General features: G+C 48.0%; 1 protein-coding gene across 1 annotated transcript in view; it reads right to left on the bottom strand.

Moving 5' to 3' along the window:
* LOC146206553 (uncharacterized) overlaps positions 1–21,888 on the bottom strand; it is an 80,356-nt gene extending 58,468 nt beyond the window's left edge. Inside the window, exon 1 of the mRNA XM_084591277.1 lies at positions 21,779–21,888. Within this exon, the coding sequence (XP_084447403.1) occupies positions 21,779–21,888 (110 nt within the window). The remainder of the gene's footprint in view (positions 1–21,778) is intronic.
* Between the last annotated feature and the right edge of the window lie 4,156 nt (positions 21,889–26,044).

The following is a 26,044-nucleotide window of genomic DNA, read 5'->3' on the forward strand; positions in this document are numbered from 1 at the left end:
ATTTGCGCCGCAGCTCCCTGCGAGCATCGTTGTCTTTACAGCGATGGTATGGAGCCCAAGTCCTGATGCAGAGTTCCTCCCTCCACCCCATGATGACCGCCCCCACAACGCGCTTTTCAAAGCGGCGGAACTGTACACACCGCGCAGTGCCCGCGAGCTAGATGGGGCGACCTACTGGACGCAGCATAACCTGGAAGCGGAGCAACGCCTGGTCCTCCTGTGGCTGCTCAGCCTAGTTTGGGAACGCAGGAGTAGCGGAGTAGCGCACGGCGGTCGTCTGCCCCAAGGAGGTAGCGGGTCGGTAACTGCCGGTAGCGGACAAACCAAGGAGGTTATAATAGAACTGCAGTTCTATTATATAACTTCCTTGGTTTGCCCGTGTTGTGCCCGGCCAAAGCCGCCCAGAAATTCAGCCGGACGCCAAACTTCTCCGTCGAACGCCTCCTTCATAAAATCTGGATACTTTTTTGCAAAGCACCGGTGCACTGGAGGCGAGCCGTGCCAAGCGGAGAGAAGCAACGTGTTTAAACATGAGCTGAGCATCCAGACAGATCGGCGCCGTGGCCCTGGCGGTGGACCCCTTCTCGCCCCGCGGCATATTTGAAGCAAGAGCGCAGCAAGCTCTCCCATTGGCCCTGCGAAAGTGCTGCCGTCGGATTGGACCATTTGAGCGTCAACGGATTCTCGGTTACGGAGACACAAGTGCTTCTGCTCGAGAGGGAGTTCGTCACTAGCGTCCATCGGGAGCAGTTCGCCCCGAGAGAGCGGACGCGGCGGAATCTTCCCGGCCGTCGCTGTGCGAGAACCGTCGAGTATGGCTATGTTAGCTTTCGGCCCCAGAGCCGATCTCGTTGTGTAAATTCCTGTACATAGTGTATACAGCTGTTCTTCATCTCACCAGCGCCGACTCGGATTCATCGCTACCACCCAGGGAGCTGACAGCCCTCGTTCACGAAACGGGTGACGAGCGCTACGCAACCAACTCCTTGGTACAACCCTGTTGACGGTGGGCTACTGTGTGATAACCCCAACGGCACACAACACCCGCTACCGAAGCCAGGTCGCTCGCCATGCCGCTCGCCCCCGGAGGAGGAGGAGAAAGAGATTTAATAACTCAAAATGAGTATTACATGGAGGTGCGATTGGATCAACCCTTAAGGGGTTGGTCCTCGCAAGCACTAGGTGGAGCCCCTAGTCCGGGACCCCATGGGCGTCGGCCGCTGCCCGGCCGCGCTCCGCTGAGGCCTTTTGGGCCTGTAGGTTCAGCAGCCAAGCAGGGTCGCCTCCCAGTCCTCCTGGGTGGGGTTGGGGTTGGCGGAGATAGCAGGGTTGGATGGGCAGGCCCACACCATGTGGTAGATGTCTGAAGACTTCTCCGCACAGTGCGGACAGCTGCCCGAGAAAGCAGGGTCAAAGTGTCTTAGAGCTGCCGGGCACAGCAAAAGTATTATTATAAAGACGGAGCAGAAGCCGCTCCTCTGCCTTTGAGAGGCCTTTACATGGGCGGGGATAAAGACTATGGCCAGATTGATAGTGCAGAACGATATCTTTGAAAGAGTAGGCAGGAGTGAATTGTAATTCCTGATTGTCGGAGTCGGAGGGGAATGCCCGGTGAGAGCGCGCGGGCGGCGGCGTCAGCAGCCTCATTTCCCTAAGTCCCATGTGGGCAGGAGCCCGAACAATATTCCGGCTAGCAGGGTCCTCGGTATATATGCAGTTTTGAGAAGGTGGTAGGCTAAGTACGGTACCCAGCCAACCTTGCTCGACGTTCCGACAGGCCCCTCGCGAATCGGAAATTATTGTTTTGGAACTATTTTACGTGGACGCCTCCCCCCCCCCCCCCCATGAGGGATGGTATGCAGCCGCAGTCGTTCACCAGCCTAAGGCAGTAAACGGGCTTACGTTTCGAGCCCGGAACATAACACACGCGGAGGGGGTCGCCATTGCGTTTACTGCATCTCATCCCACTTCCAAAACAATAATTTCTGATTCGCCCCTGGAGCTCAGCGGATGCCGGCCGATCGCATTGACGGCGCCAAACCTGGTGGAGCATATAGCGCTCCATCGCTTGCATGCGTGGACCGCGCAAGCGAACTTGTCCGATGAGCTTCAGACAGGCTTTCGCAGGAGACAGATTAAACTGCGGACGTTGTATCCGCACTCGAGCACGCTGTAGTGGGTGCGGCAGGTAGCACTGTTTTTGCTGCTCGACGTCCCGAGTGTGTTTGACAAAACCAACCGCGAGGTATGGAAGAGGCAGGCGTGACCGGGCGCACTTCGCCACGGACCTGGCTCGAGCTAACTGCGCGCTAAGCCATGACGAGGACGAAGCGGCCGCGTGAGGTGTGCTCGAGCTGGCTCTGGTCTGGGCGATTAAACATCCGCCGTTCTACGGTCCCCCTCTACGCATACGACTGCGCTCCGTCTGGTCTGTGTCAAGGCTACCTCAACGCGCGCACTATATTCGCGTGCGCGTGGGAGGGGCTCTTTTTCGGACCCGTCCAGTGGAACTAGGCGTACTGCAGGGGTCGGCGTTGTCCTCGTTCCTATTCAATGTTGCGATGTCGGCAGCGCCGGGATGTCTTCTCACAAGCAGCCGGCACCACGTGTACATCTCCATAGAGGCGGACGGCATCGCACTGTGGTTCCTGGGCCGCCAGCTGTGAGGCTTCTCAACGAGAGAGTGCCTCAAGGGCCTTATGCGCAATAAACGCTCGGTTGCGGTGCCTCGGTCTGGTGCTCTGCGCTGGCAAGTCCGCGGCCATGGCCTGCGGCGCCTGCAGGTGCGCCCGCCTGGCGCCGCTAACGCTGGATGGGGCGCCACTACCGTGGAAAAGCTCCGTGCTGTACCTGGACCTGACACGGACCAGCGCCTGTCCTCCAACCCAGCGGTGACCAGGGCATGCAAGCAGATTAAGGGGACCAGCGCCGTAGCGCTCAAGCTCATCCCCCAGGGCAAGGGGCTTTCCCAGCAGGCTGCGCTGCGCCTGTACAACGCATCAACCGTGTGGGCCATTCTCTATGCGCTGCCACTCATCACGGTGCGCAAATCATCGTGGAAGGCACTGGAGGTGCCGCATCGCAAAGTGCTGCGAACCTGCTTCCGTTTGCCCGGAAACTCGCAATGCGAAGCGACATTCGCCGAGGCGGGCGCGTGCTCACTGCAGCTACAGGCCACGCAACGCGCGTTGCCCACATCGACCGCCTCCACCGCGCACCAGCAATTCCCAAGCTCAAGGATGGGCATGGCACTGCAAGAATATGACCAGCTCGTCGGCATCGGGGGAAAACGCAGCACACCACTCTGTGCTATACAGCACCTAGCCGGAGCCATCATATGAGCAACTACGCGACCAACATGCTTGTTTACACCAACGGCTCCGTGGCGAGAGAAAGCTGCTCGCTTGCCGCCGCTGCCACTATATCGCCCTGCAACTGCACCGCCAGAAACTGTGGAATATCTGTGCTCTTCAAGCACGGCGGAACTATTGGGCCTTCGCCTGGGCCTGAGCCTGGTATAAATACATCTGCCATCGCCCAGGTTAAAAAATGCGTCTTGCAATGCCAAACTCAAAGTGCATAAAACAATTATTATTCCAACGTTGGAATAGACAAGCACTGTTTGGAAACCTCACAGTCAAACCCAGGTTAATAAATTGGGAAGGGTCCAGAAGCCTCAGCCAGGATTATTTTTCACTCGATAACGTATACAGCTCGTTCGGTCGAAAAGACGTAGCCGTCGCCCTACATTGTATCGAATCCCGGCCGTGGCGGCCGCTTTTCGATGGAGGCGAAAAACAAGGCGCCCTTGTGCTGTGCGATGTCAGCGAACGTTAAGGAACGGCAGGTGGCCAAATTTCCGGAGTCCTCCACTACGGCGTCTCTCATAGCCTGAGTCGCTTTGGGACGTTAAACACCGCAAACAAAACCAATCAGGAAAATGATCGGTAAAATACGCACGTAATTTATCGTATCAAAATTGGGACGCAGTCGTTCTTTGTGCAGCGTTCGATTCCAATTTAGCCTCCAGCTGCTGGTCAAGTTGGAGACCAGTTTGCAACAGGGATTCCAAACGACAATTGTAGGTGTCCACCAAAAAGTGCGACAGATACTGTAACTTCCTTTCTCTAAAAACCAAACTGTCTAAATATGTTTAACACTTTGCGAAACTCCGTGTCCGTCTCTCAACGCTAAATATTCGCGAAATGAAAAGGTGATGTTAAAAGCAGGCAAAACCTAAGCGTGCTCCTCATGTTTCTTGCCACATGAAAGGTAGAAATAGGTAACTGAACTGCTTGAGAGAGCTACAACCTTTATCTTTACAAACAAAAATAGCACGCTAAAACTTCTTTATGATGTCCCTAATGCAAACTTGAAATTAGATCTGAAACTGTATTGACAGCATCCCGAAAGATTATCGACTAGTAAAAGTCATCCTCATGCCATTCAACTTTAAACACCAAGAATTCTCACATTCGAATTTTCATGTCTCATTTGAACTAGCCTTCGTGCCCATGTATGCGCTGGATGCCAGTTAGCTGAACATTTTCACCTGAGGCTGGGAACGGTTTTTCATACAACTGCTCGTTTCGCGCTCTGTAACAAACCGCAAGGGCTAAATAGAATTGCAAATCATTAAATCTCTTAGAGGCAAAGTTCATTTATTGCTGATCTTGCGCAATCGCACACATGATCAGTGCTCTTCACAATAGCCACCAACGCCTTTGCACAACTCCGTAATTCAGATTTTCTGCATAGCAAAGTCCCATGCACCCTGGTGGCGATTCCCGTTGTAGAAGTTGGGTGCAGCGCCAAAGGCTACATGGTACAAATGCGTCTTCCCTCTGACGAGGATGGTGTATTTCTAAGGAATCGCTGAATCTCCCTATTGCGCCACAGCAACGCACAAGAGGGGTGTGCAGCAAAGGCGGGCGGCGTTATTCTGCACCCGATATCTTACCCCCAAACATGTTTGGCCGCTATGGTTTTCGCAATACAGAGGAACTGACCTTTAGAGCATTGCGTATGGTGAGTTGTAAGGCATACATACTAAAAGAGTCTGGAAACATTTGATAGCATACTTCACAGTTGTCATCTAGGAACAGGCCAAAAGCTAGCAGATATTCCTTGTCTTCCAACCTTCCATTTCCTTCTTCAATGCGCCGCTCAGGCGACGTCTTTCTACTACAATGCATTCCGTATCATTGTAATATGTCTCATTACCAAGAGACCAGGACGAATACGAACAGGTTCGTGCTTTCTTAAGATAAGTTTTAAGGCATGGCATCATATTGTTACCTCTTTCAGTAAAAAGTGGTAGCCTAGTGGTTTCCTTCCCCGAAGCCAGAACAGCTTGATGCAGCTCCCTGCTCTTTCCTCCGGTGCCGTCTCCATACACTCTCGCCTTCTTATTTTTCCCACGCTTTTGCCTGCCGGCTAGCAGGGACAGGTTCGTAAGGACAGCACTGGAAGCACCAGAATGTGAACTGGTGGTGGTGGTATGCTGTCGCCACTATGGTTGGTAGGGTTGGAGGTACGGGCCCTTTTGGCGTCCGAGGAGGAGGCACATGGGTGGATTTGCAGCCGCATAAATTCCCTCTGCCTCTTTACCACCACTCACCGCCTCACCCTCTTATTTTTCCCACGCGAGTTCCGCACCTATGAAGAATAATACGGCAGTCAGTTCGGCAAAGTCCGGTGCTCGTTGCATGAACTCAGTTTACTTGCTGGACGACAAAGCGGACAAAAAGCAGGGAAGGTTAGGGCCCTTGACAACAGCTGCTTCTCCCACGCAGCTAACTTCGTCTCAAAGGCGTTATAAGAATAAAGGAGGAATAAAAGAAGCGCCAACACTTCGAAAGGAAGTCGGGGGCCCTGGTAGACGGCCCTGGTCGAGAGGATAGGGGTAGACCATAATAGGGAGGCGATAACTACACCACGAATTCTGTGCGTGCCTACTTGCACCCCGCTATTTCCCTATTCCCCTAACTCTACTCCCCAAGGGATTTTTAGAGACAGGCAATTAGTGACGCTCAGTGCGCATGCGCAAAATGCTCCGTTGAAAGGGCAAAGTATAGTGTTCTAGGGCGAAGGGTGTAGTGTGACTTAGAAATATAGGGGAAGCCTATATAGTAACTCTAGTGAGGCTAGGTGTGGTATAATATATATATATATATATATATATATATAAGTTAAGACTGATTAGCTAACTTTTTGGTTAAAGAACACACTGAAAGGAGAAGAGGACGCGACCACATAGCTGCAGCGGGTCTGCTGTGCTCTTGCATTACTGCACGACATATCTGCGCAGAATCGTTGATTCTCAGCTCTACTACCTATGTGACCTATACATGGTGTTTCGGATTTCAACCTCGGGGATACCTGCAAACGTTTTGGACAAGGAGCATCCATGCAGAATAAGCGCCGGAGGTGTCCCAAATAAACTTTCCTAAAAGTTGTATGAAACAGTGTGGGACCTCTTTCTGTTTTTGACCTTGAAATGAGTCATTGGGGCATGCGCTTTGTTTATCGGTGTACCGTGGCCATCCTGGCGATTTTTGTCGTTGTTTTTTTTTTTTTTTTTTTTAATATCTATGCTTGCGTCACTTCACTTCACTTCACTTTAATACCTTAAAGACCCTCATTAGAGGGTATTACATAAGGGGTGGGGCGCACAGAAATGAAAAACAGAATAGGTAACATAAGCCCTGTATACATGGACTCGACAGAGTCGGGTCGAGTAAGCCTGTCGAGTAAAAAACCAGTTGTCGGGTTCATGTATACCCAGTCGGGTTGAGTAAAATAGCCGCGGAGCGGGTCGCGTTAACTCGCTTGAGGGGGGTAGGTTAACTCGCTTGACCCGCTTGTCTAAAAGCATGTAGACGCTGTCGAGTCAGCGAGTCGAGTTATGACGAACTCTGGGATTAAAAAGCAACCGGAGCGGCGAGGAGCGTCAGCGAAGTTGAATGTTTTTTAGCCCTCATCAACGATAAAAAAGAATAATCGAAGCTCTCAACAGTAAAAGGCAACGGAATCAAATACGAGTAAGAAACTTGCACAATAACTACAAATCTCGACGCTACGCGCCGCTGAGATGCTTACTCGCTAGAAAGCGAGTTCATGTAGACACCAATCGGGTCGAATAATGGTGACCTCACTTACTCGACGCTTACTCGACCCGGTGCTGTCGAGTCCTTGTATACAAGGCTATATATGTGTAAGTAAGTTATACAAATACAAGATTTTCACTGCGCAAGTACACGTGTGATTCGTTCAAAAAATAAAGATGGACATGTGATAGCAGCAAGTTCTCGGGGAAGGCCGTTCCAGTCGTTGGCAGTCCGGGGGAAGAATGATGAAGAAAATGTAGTGGTGCGGGCGCGAGGTCGGGACACTTGCTGCTGATGACCGGTGCGGAGGGAGATACGTGGTGGGGGTGCGCAGATGTAAGGTTCCTGTCGTAGCTCGGAGTAAAAAAACTTGTGAAACAAACATAAACTAGCAATGTAGCGGCGATGAGCAAGAGTAGGTAGGTTGGACTGATTTTAAGGATGATATGCTGATATCAAAAGAATACGATGAATGAATGAATCTAGTTGCTCGGTTTTGAACTGCTTCGATTGAATTACGCAGATATGCTTGTTTCGGAGACCAGATGGGAGATGCATATTCTAATTTTGATCTAACTAGTGATTTGTATGCGAGGAGCTTGACATGCTGAGGTGCAGAGCGTAGGTGACGCTTTAAAAATCCTAGTGTTCTGTTAGCGGATGATATGATGTTTGAGATATGCGTATTCCACGTAAGATCCTGACAAAGATGAACACCAAGGTATTTGTATGATTGGACAATGTCGAGAGTGATAATGAGTCGGAGTGATAATGAAGGCTCGCTGCCTGGCTCGGCAAACTGCCAGTTTGCAAACTGCCGGACACTAAACCGTGCACTGTATTTACAAGTGCCAGCACGAAAAACGGACAAGACAGGGATGAAGCGCGGACTACCGAGTACCGGCTACATACTTTCGGATCCATTCTTCCCAACACGCACGGCGCTCAGTATTAAAATGAACTACCACCACTAGCCCAGTTTGGTGCCTTAATAAGCGACCACGTAAAAGAAAATATTCCTCTAGAGTGGTAGGCTTCCCAATTCAGGCTCTCCGATTTCACGGAAGCGCTGCTGCTGTCATTGACCTTTACCAGCGGTTCTCGTCAGCCCACTGCGTCGTTAACCCCATTTCGCGACCTCCGCTTGAGCAGTGCTAAGCTGCGCAGCTGTGCATCCGAAGTGGCGCGACTGCCGTCGCGCGTGGCGACGGCCGGCCGACCCTTAACTGCTCACGCATTCCAAGCGGCAATCTGAATGTGCCGCGCGAGGAAAGCATGTTAGCGGGGAAGGCGTTCGTCTGCTACGTGCACCGTAAGCATGACGGCCGGCGGCGCCAGTGCATATCCCATAAAAAGAAGCTGCGTCTCAGAAGCTGTTTGCAGGCGGGGATGACAGCAGGAGCACAATTATCTATTATAGTGCGCAGGGGAGAGAGGCGCCACGATTGGACCATGTCGCCCCTGCCTTTCGCTGCAAACAGCTGCTGACCTTACCCCGAGCTGTATGTCTCCTTTCACCTTACCCTTTCATGCGTTGGTCCTGTCGTTTGTGTGCCTCCTCTGTTCGCCTCCGTCGAGCCGTATTCCATTGTGAATCGTGTACTAACTAGCCCAACTAGTTCTTTCCTCACGCGGCCTTGCTGAAAATGAACAAAGCCGTGCGTGTCTCGCCGATGCCGGAAAGATTACCGCGAACTTCTTCAGCTGCAGTCTGCGTTGCAGAGCCTTCGGTGGAGCCGAGTTCCCTCGTTCGGTTTTTCATTATTTCTTTTTATTAGAAGAGTCGGCACGCGCCATTTTCGCGCTCATGCGAAGACCTTCTGGCCTTGTTACGCACTGGTTTCACGCATATATCATCGCTCTTCATTTTTAGTTAGATGTATTTATCCATTTCCCTGCTTCTTTAGCAAATTCTTATCGAAACTACTGGCTAACATGTATTTATGTAAATAAAGCAGCCCCGGCTGAACCTGGAAAAGAAGGGCTGGTTGTTTATTACGACAAGAAACAAGTAATAAAGGAGCGCGAACAAATGAGGGGTGCTGCTTTTTTATTTTTAATTTTGTGCACACTTCCATGTTCACACCACTTGCGTTTTCACAGCATCGCTACGGCGCTCGCCCTACCCATCAAAGTTGTGAAGCGTGCAACCAAGAGCTTGAGTGCTTCAGTGCTTGCACGAACATTTTCAAGCTGCTTTTCAAGCGTGCTGCTTTTCAAGTTACGTTCACTCCGCGTCGCGTAAATTGATTAAAAAAAAAACACAATGAAAAGCGGACGTAAGTTAAAAGCTCAAAAATGCAAAAATGAACCGCTCCTGTTGGGTGGTTGACCAAGTCTTGTTCGATACAAAAGCAGCGAAAGGTTGCCGTAGCGACACGAATAGAAAAACAGTTTTGCTTCTGAGGCGTTCGACTGTAGAGAGTTTGAACAACTTGTTGAAACAACTTTCAGCAACACTTCTTGTTCGAAGTTGTTTGACGACGTGAAGCGGGAGTTGCCTAATGGCTTTACGCCAAATTCATTTCTCTTTTTAGCCGGCGTCACGTAGGACGTTCCACGTCCACCGCTATGGCTGAGGGTGGCGCTGGTGAACACTCTCAAGGTTCGTATTCAGACAACATTAATACCCAAGAAAGTAGCAGGTGGGACAGCGGCTGATGTACCTCAGTTGGAAGAGCACCGGACGCGATATTCGGAGGTCGTAGGTTCGATTCCCACCATCGGCACGTTGTTTTTCCTTCTACTTTGTGTTTAATTATCTTTCTCCTAAACAGATTACATAACTAATTTATGTAATTACCGAAGTAAAAATTAAAAAAAGACAAAGTACAACCCCAATGCTTTCCTTGGCCTCGACGACTGTTGGCTTCTTTCCTTCGTGTATTATAACGAGCCCCCTCATTTCCCCTTCATTTATCTGCCACTGGCTGCCACTGTTACAGAGCAAATAGTATTTTTTTTTTTCGCTTGCGCTACACTTTAAACGTTTCAGTTTCGAGGCTCTTCATGGGCACCAAAATGTGGCGCTTTGGTTGGGTGCTTACGCAAGACAGGACTTATCGATGGGTTCTCCCACACTTCCCATTGCGCGACACTCTTACAGCATGATGTGACGACGAACGCCCTGTCACATAAAATGGCGGTGCATTAACTCCGGAGCGACATGCGCGCCACAAGCGGCGGCGCGCACGCCCAGAGTGAGAAGGTTGAGCGAACTCTCTGCAGCGGCTGACTAGTCTGCTGCAGTACGATGGAGAGGTCATTTAGGGCCCAAATGAGCCCTGCACAGAGCACAGGAACGTCTTGTGTTGTTTGCTGCACCAGCACTTGAAGGAATTATCCTGGGACCAAGTTTAAGGATTTCCCAACCCACAATGGAAGCAGGAACGACGCCTGCGTTGCAACTAGCCTCGCCGCCGCTGTCGTAGTTAAATTTACTGAGATATAAATCCTCGCTTTCCCTAGCTTTTCTGTTTAAGGTTGCGAAACAATTGGCTATTTACGCCAATCTCTAAAGAACTTTCTCCGCGAGGCCTTTTTCCAAGTAAAAGGTCCCTATCTGATATAATGGACACTCTCAGGTGAATTTTGAAAACGAAATGCAGAATCACTGAAATGCAGAATCTGCGTAAATAACTGCAGTGGTCTCGCACGCAGTCGTTTTTTGGACAGTTCTTGGGTACCTCTGCATGAGCGACGCGAACTCGCTTACCTTTTGTATTTTGTAAATACACTGTAGAAAATTTTCGTTGCAAAATACAAAAATATCCTTGCAGCGGCCCTGCCGGAAATGTTTTGTTCTACTATGTTTTCTGCTTTTAATTTTTTTTTTGTGATTTCAACTTTTTTTATTTGTTTACAAATAATGAAATATTTCTGTAACTTGACAGAAATTATCTGTTATAATACGTTTTCTGTTTTTATCTGTCCCTTCACAGGTCTTTCTGTTGCAGCTAACAGGAAAATTTGTTATATATATTCCTATTTTTTCATTCTTGCTTCGCATGTTTTTATGCCTGCAAAAAAAAAAAAAAAAAAAAAGAAAAAAGAAATTGCAGAAAGCTATATTTTCTATGGCGAAAGCTTCAATAACCCCATTACGCGGACATCTCTCTCTCGGCGTTGACAAATTCGATGCTACCCATAAATATGGCCTTGTAACAGTCGTCTGCATGGAAAGGCGGAGTTGACGATATGTATAACATATACTACTGCAGCAAGGAGTCGCCTTTTTTGCTTTTGGCCCACTATATGCTAATAGACACTATTAACAGACCATAATCTGGCGCGCCATTGCATATTCTTTTTCATATCAAATTTGTTACGCGAGCGTTTTTCGGGCAGCGCTTTCGTGGCTGTCGTTTCCGATTTAGCATGCATCTAATTATTCAAGTAAGAATCAGTTCGCGATAGGAAATTGAACACATGACTTAAGTACCTCCAATTATTTTCCTTCAAACCAAGGTTTTGGCTAGAAAACAGGAAATTTGTTGTTTTATTTATTTATTTTTCGTGAGCGTATTTCGGTAAATGCCATCAGATATTATATGTGAGGGAACAGAAGTTTTCTTTAAACATGCTTGAATTTTCATCTACTTTTCTTACAGTGTAATGTACAAAGCTCCACATGTCCTTTCTTGCCATCGCTCTCCTCTGTATTTCTCCCTCCCTATCCTCTCCCTGTCCCTTTCCTTGCCGCCGGTCGCAGCTCGGGTGCTTAAAATATTAGATAGCAATTGCCGCGACTGGAAACATTGTTTTCCTCCGTTTTGTTTATTTTCTTTTTAATAAACCACCACCACCCATCCAGCAACAGAAACCAAGGCGCTTGTCAAACCACCCCTGGAACCATTTATGTCCCTGTCTAGGTTTGTTGTTGTTGGGTCCGGTACAGATAACATTAATACCCAAGAAAGTAGCAGACGTGGGACAGCGGCCGATGTAGCTCAATTGGAAGAGCACCGGACGCGATATTCGGAGGTCGTGGGTTCGGTTCCCACCATCGGCACGTTGTTTTTTCTTCTACTTTGTGTTTAATTATCTTTCCCCTAAACAGATTAATTTATGTGATTACCGAAGTACAAATTAAAAAAAAAAAGACAAAGTACAATCCCCAATGCTTTCCTTGGCCTCGCCGACTTCTTTCCTTCATGTATTATAGCGAGCACCCTCATTTCCCATTCATATATATATATATATATATATATATATATATATATATATATATATATATATATATATATATATATATATATTGCTGTGCGGTCGGGCAACGCAGGTGAATAAAAAGTTCTGAAACACCAGGGGGTCATGAGCACTTCATTCAGAGGAAAGATATTAGTAGACTAACAAGCGAAGCATCGCAGATTTAGGGAGGATCCTCTATCGCACGCACTTTTGTCCACGACTGTACTTTTTCACAGCTTTTCTTTTCTGAAGTAAAACTTTCTGATGAGCTAGTTGGTACACGATACCGAAAAAGTAGTGTGCGCTTAAAAGACGAACGCGGAAAAGTATGCGTAATAAAATTGGAAGTTGCGCTTCTGTCCTTTACCCTATACTTTCTTGTGTTCGTCTTGAGTCGTCCGGCGCCGTTCTGAGCTTGTATTTCCGAAAAAAAAATTTTTTTTTTTTTCAGTGTCCAGTCGGAAGTGGGCATGGGGGACAGCAGCGATGACGCTGCTCAAGACATTCTGCTTTTTCACGCATATTAGTCACTCTATATTATTCACTGCATTCTAAGTACACTAGTGATCTCTGTTTAGTGCTCGCATGCCCACACACTTTGGGGTGCATTGTTGCTGATTGTATTGATGTTGTGAAGTTGCTTTTTTTATCCGGCGATGTAGAGACTAACCCTGGCCGTAAAGATAAGACCTGTCTAATGTCGATATATTAGCTGCAATAAATTAACTTAAGGTGACTATGGAATCGCGCCTGACTGACATGATGGAATGTTTACACGAGGTAACGGTCAGTCAAAAAGAGCTTAAACCGTCAAAAAGCAGCAAATGAGACGGGGGAAAATAAGCTAGAGGTGATGCCGGTAAAATGTAGCTTAAAGATACAGTATCTGATGCATTAGATCGACTGGCATCTCATAGAAGCAAAGGCAACGGGTCTGCAGCTTTTCAGGATAGTACTATATCTAATGCTGTTCGCGATGAAAGTTCTCGCCTGGACGAATTTGAAGATAGGTCTCGAAGAGATACTTTACAATATCAATGATGCAGCGACTGAAACGCGGGCGGAGTCTGAGCAGAAGATACGCACCAGCTACTGACCTCTTTTTTGGCTGGAACTTGCCGATGATAGCATTTCAAGGAGCTTTCGTTTCAAATAAATACCGGCCTATCGCTGTGAAGTTCGCATCATTCAAGGTTAAAGAAAGCATTTGTGCTCAGAGATCAAAACTGAAAAATACTGGCGTAGGAATATTTTTGTACAGCAACTAGGCTCTCGCGCAAGAAGCTAACTGATTACGGGAAAACAAGTGGTCACAAACATAATTTGCGTTACAACAGGTTGTACGTGAACAAAGAATGTTGCGTATATTGTGTAGAAACTGACGCGGTGTGCGAAGCGGAATCACCAAACGCTCGTGCCTCCGACAGTGTTCAACCGCCCTCGCCTGCATCAACTCCACCATCTGGTCCGGCACAGCAAAATGTGGTCGTTCAGGCATTACCTAGTTCAGATTACTAGTTTCTTTTTGCCAACATGAAGAGCATTTTGAATAAACGTGATTTATTGTCCTCTTTAGCCGACACGTGTCTTGCTGATGTGATTGTCCTGGCCAAACGTGGTTGCCCGAGAGCTTTGATTCTCTGGAATTGTTCTCTTGTGAAAAAAAAAAAAAAAATTACAGCGTTTACAGATCTGATCGGTGCGGGCGCATAGGCGGTGGTATTTCGTCTGCCTTATCAGATGAAATTCTTTCCTATAACGTTTCCATGGATTCTTCACTGGAATTTATTTGCACTTGCATTCGTTTCAACCACAAGGACGTTGTCTTTTGCATATGCTATCGACCACCTAATTCTCAGCCTTATGACGTCATTCATTTGGTCCTTTCTATGTTTCCGAGGGCTCCTCTTTTTGTTTTTGGTGATTTTAATCTTCCTGCAATTTCATAGAATAGCCCCACTTTTTATGTCTCACCTGCTCATCAGAATGTTCCACATTTATTGACCTGTGCTCAATGTTTAGCCTTATTCAGTTCATAAAACAAGCCACCCGTGTTACCCAGACACCCGCCAACATACTCGATCTTGTGCTCCTCCTCTGCCGAAACCATTTCTTCAGTTAGCATTGAACCAGGATTAAGTGACCACAAAGGGATTAATCTATCTATGCAGTCACGCTCTCCACGGTGTTTAAAGCGGTATAAACTACTAAGAAACTAAACAAGGCTGATTTTCGAGCCATTAATGTAGAACTAAAGCGATTTGTCAATACTTTCTTCCCACATTTCCGGGGGAATTCAATTCACGAAAATTGGCGTATTTTTAGAGCGAAAGTGGGCGAACTCAGTGACAAATCCATCCCTGTTCATCGCGTTTTGTGTTCTAAACGAGTACCGTGGTTTAACATATCACTAAAATTTCTGATAAATAAGAAAAAAAGAAACGTATTTACCGGCGCCTAAAGCGTACAACCATTGCTGATTTTTGGTGCTCCTTTCTGTTGCGTCACAGTACAAGCAGGTCTGCAGCTAGTGCGCTAAGCACACTTTTTATCACAACACACTGCCCCACTTGCTTGCTTCCAAACCTCAAAAATTCTGGAATGTCATTAATATGCGAAAAAATATCCGACTTCATTCCCAAAATAACGTCCCAGTTCCATCATAAGATGTCGTGACGTTTTAAATGGTGCCTTTTTTGTCATCATACCAATGTTGTGCTGTCTACTTTGCTGGATATTATGGTTTCAGAAATGGTTCCGGTGGAGCCATTTACTATAACTGATGAAGGGAGCGTAAAGCTAATTCAGAAAGAGAAACTTTCGTTAGCTGCAGGTATCGATGGCATTAATTATAAATTCCTCGAGTACGTGTTTATATATTCATCTCTGATGTCCGAAATTTTTACACATTCCCTCCTCAGCGCATCGATACCTGACGACTGGAGCATCGGCACAGTGGTTCCCGTGCACAAGTCATTCATAATCCAAATAACTGCAGACCTATTGCTTTAACGTCAATTCCGTGTAAGCTCCTTGAACATATTATTTATTTACATCTTGTTGATTGCCTAGAATCCAATCCTTTTTTTTTTTTTTTCAGAACATGCTTTTCGTAAGTATCACTCCTGCGAAACTCAATTGCATTCGCGAATGATTTTATTTCTGTACTCTATCGTTCATCTCTTGTATATTTATCGGCTTTTGATATTGTGTCTCACCCACTGTTACTTTGCAAGCTATGTACACTAAATATTGATAGTGTTATACTAAAATAGATTGAGTGCTTCTTAAGCAATCGGTGCCAGTATGTAGGCTAACTGCTAACGAATATGACTCTTCCATTTCCCCTGTAACGTCTGCAGTTCCACAAAGATCAGTAGTAAGACCTCTTCTATTCATAATCTAATTAATGACTTTCCATTCTTAGTTACTTCCAAAATAAGACTTTTCGCTGATGATTTTACAAAAATTGCTAGCCTAAATGATGCATGTGCTCTTCAAAATGACTTGAAAAATATTGAAACTTGGTGTAACACCTGGCTTATGAAACTAAACGTTAACAAGTGTAAAGTGATGAGAATCACACGCATGACTAGACAAACAGCGTCGTATTCATACCAATTCTTAATAACACCTTACTCACCCAACTTAGCAAGTGTATCTTGGTGTTCAAATAACAGCTGATCTGTCTTGGAAAGCGCACATTGAAAGTATATCGCTAATAATGCTAACCACACGCTTCGTTTCATCCGTCGTAACTTTTCCGTGGCTCCTATCCCCTTAAAACTATTGGTGTATAAAACTCTAGTGCACTCGAAGATTGAGTGCTCTGCCCCGGTTTAGGATCTATACACTAACTCTCCCATTGCTTTACTTGACTCAATACGAAATCGCTCTGCAAGATTTATAATGTCCAATTACTCGCGTCAGTCCAGTGTTTCACAAATTAAAATAACACTTAATCTTCCAGATCTTTCCTTACGGCGTCGAATTTTTCGCCTGTGCACTGTTCATCAAAAACATATTACACTAACAATAGCGTAACGCAATTCCTCTTCACTCCTACAATGTATATATCGTCCCGTAGAGATCACCACCTAATCCTATAGGTTCATGTTCCACAGTGCCGGACTGACCAGTTCATAAATTCCTTCGTCCCCAAAACTGTCTCGCAATGGAACCACCTGCCGTCCTTCGTCGTCACCATTATGGATCATATCAAAATCGGAGATGCTGTTTCTAGGTACGTGCTGTAACCACTTGTTTTCCTTTTATGTTTTCTGTTTTTTTTTTTTTTTTTTTTTTTATCTGCTGTTTTTTTTTCCCACTCCTCTCTGTATCGCCTGACCGTCCCTGAGAGTAATAAAATGAAATGAAAGATGTTTTGGTTTCTAACCAATTTACCGAGGACGCTTGTAAGCTTGGTACCCTTAGCTAGGTTCCAACCTAAAATATCAGCCAAAAAGCGAACTATAGAATCCAGCAGCAGCGCGCATAATTCTGTTGAAAACTTTTCCTGGTGAATGCACCTGTCGGGCGCACGGTGCCACTCGAGGCTGTTCGCATGCAAGCTAGGGGTTCGCGATTGGACTGCCTCGGCACTCACGATGGCCCTGCATACCGATAGCTAGAGTTACTATAACTCTGCCGGTAGCCAAGGAGCCAGTCAATCATGAACCTTCAAGACATTTGTACAGCTCTGAGACTTTGGCTCCTGACTGGCAGACTCCAGCTTCTACATACGGAGCTAGACCTATCGCTTTCAACGCTTTTTCTTTCTTCTTTATATCCTTTGTACCGTGGGACATGTTTTGCTTGTACAATTTGCTTATAAAAGCAAATGTAGTAAGTAAATACAGTAATCAGTAAGCGCCAGCCGAACACGAAATCCGGCCTAACAGATCATGTTTGTTCATCTTGTTGCGCTTACTGTCGCGGCCTGTGCGAGATGAAATGTTTTCAGTTGGTATTATTTGACTGCTTAAATTTCTCATCATGATTCGGGTGGCGGCCGAGGTATTTCCGTTTTCCTTGCTTTGAGCCGTCTGCCTGATAATCTATTTAACGAGATCAAGGTATTGGTTACATTTTCTTCTGAGAACTGAAACGCTGGAGCAACTTGGCCGTCACGAATAATTTAGCATATAAAAAGCCGCTCAAGCAAAAAGTGCAAGCTAGTGGAGTGCATGAAAGCCGCCGAATTTAGGCATGCGTTTAAGAACACAGCAGCTGCAGGATAAATAAACAAACAAATAAATAAATAAGTAATATTCAGCTTTTGTGACTCAGACACATTCAGTTATCCGCGGTGCGGATTCTTGCGTAAAAGACTATTTTCGCAAGAAAACCAGTGCCTGGGAGCACGTATCCTAATTCGTCGTCGGCGACATGCCGTCGAGATTGAAGCGTCACTTCGTTGCTCGTAACAAGAGCGACAAGCTCGGCTCCGACTCGAGTAGGTGTACGCGCCCCGAGGCCGGCCGCTGGCGGAAGCCGCGACCGCCCCCTCCGGCGCCGAAGCCCCGCCCCGAAGTCACGTTCCCGAACCGCGGCAACGGCCTGGCTGATCGAAGCGGCTTGAATGGGGACCGTCGCCCTTCTCTCCCCTGCCTCGAAAAGGATTCCGCCTCTGTCGAGCCCGCCCGAAATAATGTCTTGAATGGATCAGCGAGGACAGAAAGAAAGGAGACAGGAAGAAAGGCTGCTGTAAACAAAAGATCAAAAAAGCGGTCAGTGGAAACCGGGGATGATTCACGTACACCGTGATCTGGAACCAGCGCTGTGTGGCCGACGCTCGCAAAAAAGAAGCGGCAAGAAAGTAAAAGCTAAAAGACAGCGCCCAATAACCTTCTAAGATCATGCTATGAGGCCATGAGACGCTATTGGGGGCAGCGAGTGGAAACTGTCAGCAGAGTGCAGCATGACGCAACACTCATACACTGGAACGCGCATGCTGAGAAGCCGCTGAAAACGTAGTTACTTCTGAACATTTCGCAGGTTTTCTGGACTCCGAGAGATCGTATACGTGGCGGAACTTACTAGTCCACAGAATAAGTGTGCTTCCTTTTTTTCTTTTTTTTTCTCCCGCCACTTTTCGATAATTAATGGATAATATGATAGCGGCTTCTGTGAAAGCGTTGTTCGGATTTCGTTCAGCGGGAATAACCGCACGCTTTCGGCGCATGCGCAGTGACATAGCTGCAGCCGGCCTCCTAAGCGAACTCTAGTACGTCCCTGCTATGCCATTTCCTACCGATCAAAGGCGCGACGAACTGTCTTGACTGAATTTTTTTCTTCCGTTGCCGCGAGCCACGGAAGCCAGCTAGTTGTCTATCGTGGTCTACGGCGACTTGAGCGAACTATATACAATATTCACAAGACAGCAAAGTAGAGAGCACTCGAGCGAGAACAGATCACGAAACTTCGCGCCTGGATAAAAAGATGAAATAGCAAATAACAGCTCCAATCTCAGCCAGGGTGAAAATGAAATTTGTATTTAGCGCTCCGACAACCCGGTATAAATGTCAGTGGAGCTCACATACAGCTCTCAAGCCGCACGACATGATGCTATATTTTTGAGGCCGCTCAGTCCAGTGCATTTGCTTCGCTGGCATATATGGACACTGGCTGCTTCTGAGTTGTTTAACTACACAGCGTTGATTGCGATGAGCCAATGAGAATGGATTCAAATGTCCGGCTTCGCACGGAAGCCACAATTCCAAGATTCTCCTGCTGCAAAGCGGTCTGGAAATTTTTTTTCAGTCCTGTCAAGGTCGAACCAAGCATTTTTTTAAAGGGGCAGCAACGAAGGCCGCGTCCTCCCGAAAATACAGCGTTGTTGGCGTTGCGAGCGAATAATCGCAAGCATGATGCTGACAGGTGGTGGTTGGCAGAAAACATGACCGGGCAATGATTAGTGAGCGGGTTGCGTGACGTCGTAGAGACCACGTGGCATCGAATTGGCAGGCGCTGCAAACTCTGGTGGCTCAATTGAGATTGGAGGATGAGATGAAAAATAAACTCACTGGTACCCTCGGATCCCTATAGTCAAATACGCTATCCCTATAGGCCACGCAGGTACCTTCGGAGGACATGTGCAAATAACGGAGGCACAAATTAAGTTATTGGTGAAGTTAAGCGGGACGACGATTCACAAGGGGAGACGCACAGGCGCCACTAAGAGCTTATATGTCGCTCATATATTCTTTTTATTGCGACAGCAATACTGACAGCCAAGACGAGACCTCGGGTGGCCACACCGTGAAGAGGCGTAGCTACGGTCTCCTCATAAAAAAAAAAACAGCCTGCCATGACATTTGAATTCACGTTACCCCTATGCCACGAGCAGGAGCTGCCAACTCGGGTCGCTCCTTTCATATGGGAGGGTGATATCAGAATCAGCCTGCCAGAACCGTCCGCATTCTCGTTACCCCTACGACACGCAGGCACGTCCATACGGCTTGGTTGAAGCGTGACTTTATATGTGGGCTGGTAGCTTACGCTCTCGCGTCATGCCCTTAAAGGATGAGCTTAAGTGTCCCCAATAATGTAGCAGCTTACACCGATAGGGCGTGATAGGGGAATAACGTAGCAGGCAAAAGAAGCTTCTGCCGTTGCTTTTTCAATTCAACTGGGATTAACCAGAGCTACACCACGACAATTTTTTTTTTTTTTAAACAGAGAAGCAAGCATGTTAATTATGGCCTGCCAGAAAGATAGGGAGAGCTGGTTTAGCAAAAACCCAAGCTGAAAAGAATGGTTATTTAAAACGCGCCTTGTAAACCATGTGCTCAAGAACCAGAATATTTCGACATTCAAGGAACCAGGCGCGGAACTGAGGTAACATTGAATTATGGGAACTGTACAAATGGATACGACTCCTACACTACCTCAGATATAGTATGCAATGTCGTTATCGAATCAAGCACTGTCGATAAGCTATTGCACACACTTTCGAGATAAGGACACACTTTGAGATTGTTGCGAATAACTTTGAATAAATGCGGCCAAGGAACACTGCGGCACTGCAGTCAGCGTACCAACAAGTGTCAAAGAAATAGAATATAAAAATGCATCTTTCATGCGTTCACATGGTCACTGCGCGGACACAAGAGTAATACAAGGTCATCATGGAGGGACATCATAAGGCGCCACAATTATTTGCTCCGTTGAGCCAACACATCGAGTATATAATCCTCGAATATTCACTAAGGTTGCAAGAAAGAGGAAGGCCAGTGAGCCATTGCTTTAGGTTGTGTGCATTTGGATTAGCACATGATACAATGATTTCTCAAAATCCTGAATTCAATGCAAAAACCCCATTGTTATAAACATTTAATTTTGTGAATGACGGATACCGTATAGGGGACAACAATGACCATGCCCTAGACGCAAGCAACAACGGGGAACGAATCATCTGAGCTTCTGTTCCACATGTTTGATTGCACCTTCCTCGCTCTCTTTTTTTCCTTGACCATTTAGTTGATGACAGATAATTTATGCAGGTGACTTCTGTTTTATTGTTAATACATTTAGCAATTGCATCAGGGCTTTAGCGCAATGAGTATATTTTTATTTTTATTTGTAATATAATTTTCGCCTGTGCTGGAGGAGCAGACGTCAAAGTCACCCGCGCTTGCATCAACAGGGAAATTAATCGACCTACTATGCAGACGTCAAAGTCGGAAACAAAGCATACCCCATCTTAGAGAAAGCCGAAGAGCGCGCGACAAAGCTCACGACTGTAGCCCTTACTTTTACTCCTGCCTTCACGGATAACACAAACAATGCGGATTTTTTTACACGGCTCCTTTTTGAGTTATCGTATAGTGTCTAATAAGCGTTAGTAAGTCGTCACAGAAGTATAACACACAAGGCAGTAAACAGGCAAGCTACACAGTTGTTTTTGAGCGTTGTCCTTTTGGCCGTGTGCTATTTCAAGTGAATGCGTATGAAGATCATAATCCACTTAGCCACTTTGTGGAAACCTCAGCGTAGCCGCATTTTTCTGCGGAGTGGCGCGCGCGTGAAATCTGCCAGGCACTCCGTTCGTCTTCGAACCAACCAATGCCAGGATGATTTTGCGAGTGCGTTTCCTGCAGCAGAAAGTTCGCTTCTCCGCTGCTCTTTCGCTGCTAGTAAAACAGCCCTCATGCAGGAGCAGGGAAGTAGTACAGAACAGCGCTTTATTGTCTGCTCGCTTCGACCGGCACAGACACCCGAGGGAAAGTATTGGCTCTCTAAGCTTGGCTATTTCACGGGAAGCTCCGAGCGCGTAGCACGATTAACATGGCTCACTGCTGTAAGGGCGACGCTGTCACACGGCACCGCAAGTACAGGGACAGCCGCGAGAGCACGTGCGCGAGGACCTTCGTGCCTTGGCGCATGTGCGGCCATGTTGGGGCGCACGCGCGAAGGCGCGGGTCGCACGCGGGCTGCTGTTCTGCAGAGCGCTCCAAGGAATAGATGTCCTAGCTCACCTGGGCGAGTGGCAGAGCAAGCCGGCCAGGGGGTCCGGCTCGGCGTTGACGAGGTCGGCCAAGTCCGACTGGGAGCACTTCCACGCCTCGTCGTCGTCCCAGAACTCCATAGGGAGGGCTTCCAGAATCCTCTAAGGATTCTGGAACCAGAACCTCGAGGTTCCGAATCCTTAGGGCGCAGGCACGTGCAGCGCTCGTGGCCGCGGGCGCGCGATTGCGCCGAGAAGCCCCGGCCGGGCGCAGGAGGCAGTGCTGGGGCTTCCTCCGGTCGCGGCGGGGCTTCGGCGCTCGCTGGGGTTTCCTTTTGGAGGGCCACGGCTGGGAGCACAAAGGGCGCTTGGGACACCGCCCGCAACCCGAGCCCCCGCCCCCGGCCCGACGCCGCCCGCGAGCGGACACCTCGGGCAGAGCGCCGGGGGCCGGTTTCTGCCGCTAACTGCCGATAGAGGCTGACCCGAGCAACACTGGCCGGGCTTCCTTTTACGGTGCCGAAGACCAACACGGCTGAGTTATTCTATGCAACAGGTGCCCACGACATCGTCTTCCCATGCCTCGCGACGGTCTTGGCTTCAAGCATCGCATCGAAGACCTCTCGTCGGGCCACATGCGGAGACGATGCTGGGCCCGATGTGCCAAGTCTCTAAGCTCGCGCAATCCACTGCCTACCGGCCTGCTTCGCGAGCTCTGCATACGCTTACCTTTGTTTCAGCCGGGGCCGTGATGCAGCCGCTGGCCGGACCGGCGCGGGTCTGGGCTCCGGGAGCCGCTACCTGGGCGTCAGCGAAATCCGATCCGCGGCCGGGCGCACGTGCGCCGCCGGCCGCCTGGCTCCAGTCCGCACCCCCGATCCCTCGATGGGCTTCGCGTGGGGGGCGCGCACCGCTCTGCAGCTGGCCACCGCCGGCAGCGACGCCAGGGACCAATGTCCCGCGGTGTCGCCGGAACCATTACCCGGACGAGGAAACGCGCCACGGGCTAATCGGGATTGCGTGAGTCCCCAAATGCAGCGTGACGTCGCCGCCGCCACCGCGGGAGCGACGCAGGAATGCCCGCACGCTTCCTGCAGCGCGCGGCGTAGGCGAGGGTGTCGGCTCATCTCTGCCACAGTAATGCCTGTGTGCGGACGGTGCTTCGACAACACTGAAATTCTAGGATTCACCGTGCTTTATTATTTGAAGCGAAATCTGCATGCCTGAATACATATTTATCCAGTGTTCCTTAACCAGAGCACACCTATATGCGAGAGGACCGCCAACCCCGAGATTACAGAACTTGTTGGTAACAACTCATACTACTCACACAAGTGAAATCGTCGAAATGCTCAACTACAGCCAGACAAAAACCGACTGAAACCTCAATCCGACAAACCGATTAGTTTACCTGGAGCTGCAGAGTGGATGTGAATGGGAACGCTTGTCAGTTACGAAGAGTCCGTGCGTGCAACATTGCTCACTGCTGTCTGTCTTTGCTCGGGAGCAAATATATCATGTTTTCACCCACGGACCATACGGGCAAGTGCAATATTCCCGTCATGTATTTGTGATATGCTAATGGCAATTCTCCCTGGCTTGTACAGCTCATGCTGCGCTTATGTCGTATACTTTGCAAAAGCACTTGTCCATGATTTCAGTAGGGAAATTTCCAGGATAATATTTGGTGCAGAAGCAAAGCAGGAAAGAAGGCAAAGCATAAGCCAACGATTGGTGGGCAATACAGGACCATAGCCATTTTTCTTTCAGTTCTGTTGTATCTTTATCGCCCGCTGTTTCCACTGTCTGGTTCCGGCGAAACGAGCGCATTGGCAGATGACGAAAAGTAGAATAAAATAAGAACCGTAATGACATTTTTGTAGTGTCACATCCAAGTACCACAAAGTTCACAGTATGCACTGATCGGTCCACTGGTCCAGATCCCTCATTTGTCACGACCGTCAACACGGAAATCGTTTCGACGTATTATTGCGAGTGTGTCGCTCCTTCAATAACGTAGTGGGATGGCACGCCTAAATGAATTCGTTCATGGTTTAAGCACAAGATTGAGGACAGTTTCTTATCCCTTACTATCTCCCGGAAACATCTAATCCTTACAAAAGCAGCAGCTGGCATCAGCTGATTAGGAGCCGTACTCTCGAAGCAGTTGGCGTGCATGTGTGGCTGACTATTTGCCCTGTACGTGTGAACTGGTAAACAGGACGACAGGGAATGTGCATTCACAGCGAACGGAATATATTCGAATATATCTTTTATTTCGAAACCTGCATGACGGTCAGTCAGAAGGTGTAGTTACAGCTGGATTTATAGCTTTCTACGGTGCTACATGGGTGTTTTGAATGCCTTCCAACCGAATGCCATTCCATTCGTCTGTCGAACATGCGCTGCTACGTGCTGTTTTTTGAAGGCATGCGGTTGGGATGGCATTCCAGTCGATGAAGACCCGTGAGCGGTTCAACACCGTACGTTGGAGCAAGAGTACTGGAGAGTACAGACATTTTTCGAACATTTAAATTTTAAAAGCTATTACATTTATTTATCGCACTCTTAATTGAAAGCTGCGTTCCGAATAAATACACCTCATACTTTTCAACGCGTAGTACAAATGATTGAAATCAAGGCGACCATGCATCCAAAGTCCTTTTTTTTTTAATGAAAAAAAAAATGCATTTTATATTGAAAACAGCAATTTTACCGAGAAATATATCTGTAGAATAGGATGTTCCTGGTATACTTAGGAAGACACTTGACGGCAAGAGCAACACTGTCAATGACACAATGCTGAAGCTTCCGAATGCCTTCGTAGCACCGCAGGAGCCTGTTGGGTCCGAATGTCATTCGAAACGCCCTCGTAGCAGGGGCAAAAAGTTCAGATTAAGAAATCAATGCACGTTCCCGAATTACTGCTGGATGCGAACGAGACACTTGACTGCGTTTATCACTCGTTCCATCGGTTGTTTACCAAACAGGCGCAGCCTCGCCGACGCGGCGGAGCCGCCAGCAGGATGCACCAGCTGCCGTTCGTCGAAAAGGCCGCTCATCTCGCTCCCGTGTGGAGGGCCACCGGCGGTGCGCTGCTGCTGACGGCGGCGAGCGACAAGGTGAGCGCGACGCTCCTGTTCCGCGCACGTCGTGTGGGCCGCCTATTAGCGCCCCACGCCGATTATGCTCTCTCTGAAGGCCAAGGGCGGCTCCGCGAATTCTCGGGTGAGGGGGGCGGAAAGCACGGCGCCGCCGCCGGAACCACGCGCCTGGATGCGGCGTGAGTGCCTGCGTGCACCACTCGTAGCCGCATTGTTGTTGACCTCAGCGGTGTGACGACGGGCCCGCGTGTTCGCGCACTTCTGCTGGACGCTCCCGTACACGGAGACCAAGAAAGAGGAGAGAACATACTGCCGACAAAGATCGTTTGCTTCGGGTGCACTATGCGTATAAACTCAGTCTCGCATGACTGCACGACGCATGTGCAGCCTAATTCCACGTGCTTTGTTCGAGGCGCTGATTCGTGTTGTTTCGAGGAGGTGTTTCGGCATTTGCACAGACGTAAGGCTCAAACGTAAAATACTTTTAGACGGAAAAGAAGCAAATATTTTATTCATATTGTTTACACTTGGCGGTAGATTTTCGGAAACTTAGGGGAACAACATGCTGATGAACTCTGCAACGAGCTTAACAATTGCGGGGTACTAAATAGGCACCGCCATTTCCTGCCAACAGATGTCAAACGCTTAGTTTTTAACAGACTATTTATGTCGCCCCTTAGGTATAATGCTATTTAATATAATCAACTGCACAAAAAGAAAACATAGTATAAGTTAATATCTGTAGGAAGCGTGCCTTGCGGGCCATTGGTAATATCTTTTCATGCACATACTTAGATTACTTCTTTCGCCGCACTCTTCTTTCCATGGAATCCACTTGCTCTTTTCGTCTTACGCTCGTCTAGTTTACCATGTAATCATAGTTTACTATATAATCACAGGACCACCTACGTGTTAGACTGCGAAAGCATTATACTCTTAGTGGCCGCAATATATCGGCAAATGAAATTTTATACGTATTAATTTGTTCGCCGGCATTTTTCGTCCTCATATCGTTTTTACCTCCCGTTGCCGGTATTATTATTGCGAAAGCAATACTACGACAACCTAAGCGAGACCTCGGGTGGCCGCAGCTACGCCGTGAAGAGGCGCCTCAGCCTGCCGTGACATTTGAATTCACGTTACCCCTATGCCACGGCAGGAGCTGCCAACTCGGGTCGCTCCTTTCATATGGG

The sequence above is a fragment of the Amblyomma maculatum genome, chromosome 1 (genome assembly GCF_055883805.1).
Source record: "Amblyomma maculatum isolate TAMU_Amacu chromosome 1, ASM5588380v1, whole genome shotgun sequence".
Taxonomy (NCBI): domain Eukaryota; kingdom Metazoa; phylum Arthropoda; class Arachnida; order Ixodida; family Ixodidae; genus Amblyomma; species Amblyomma maculatum.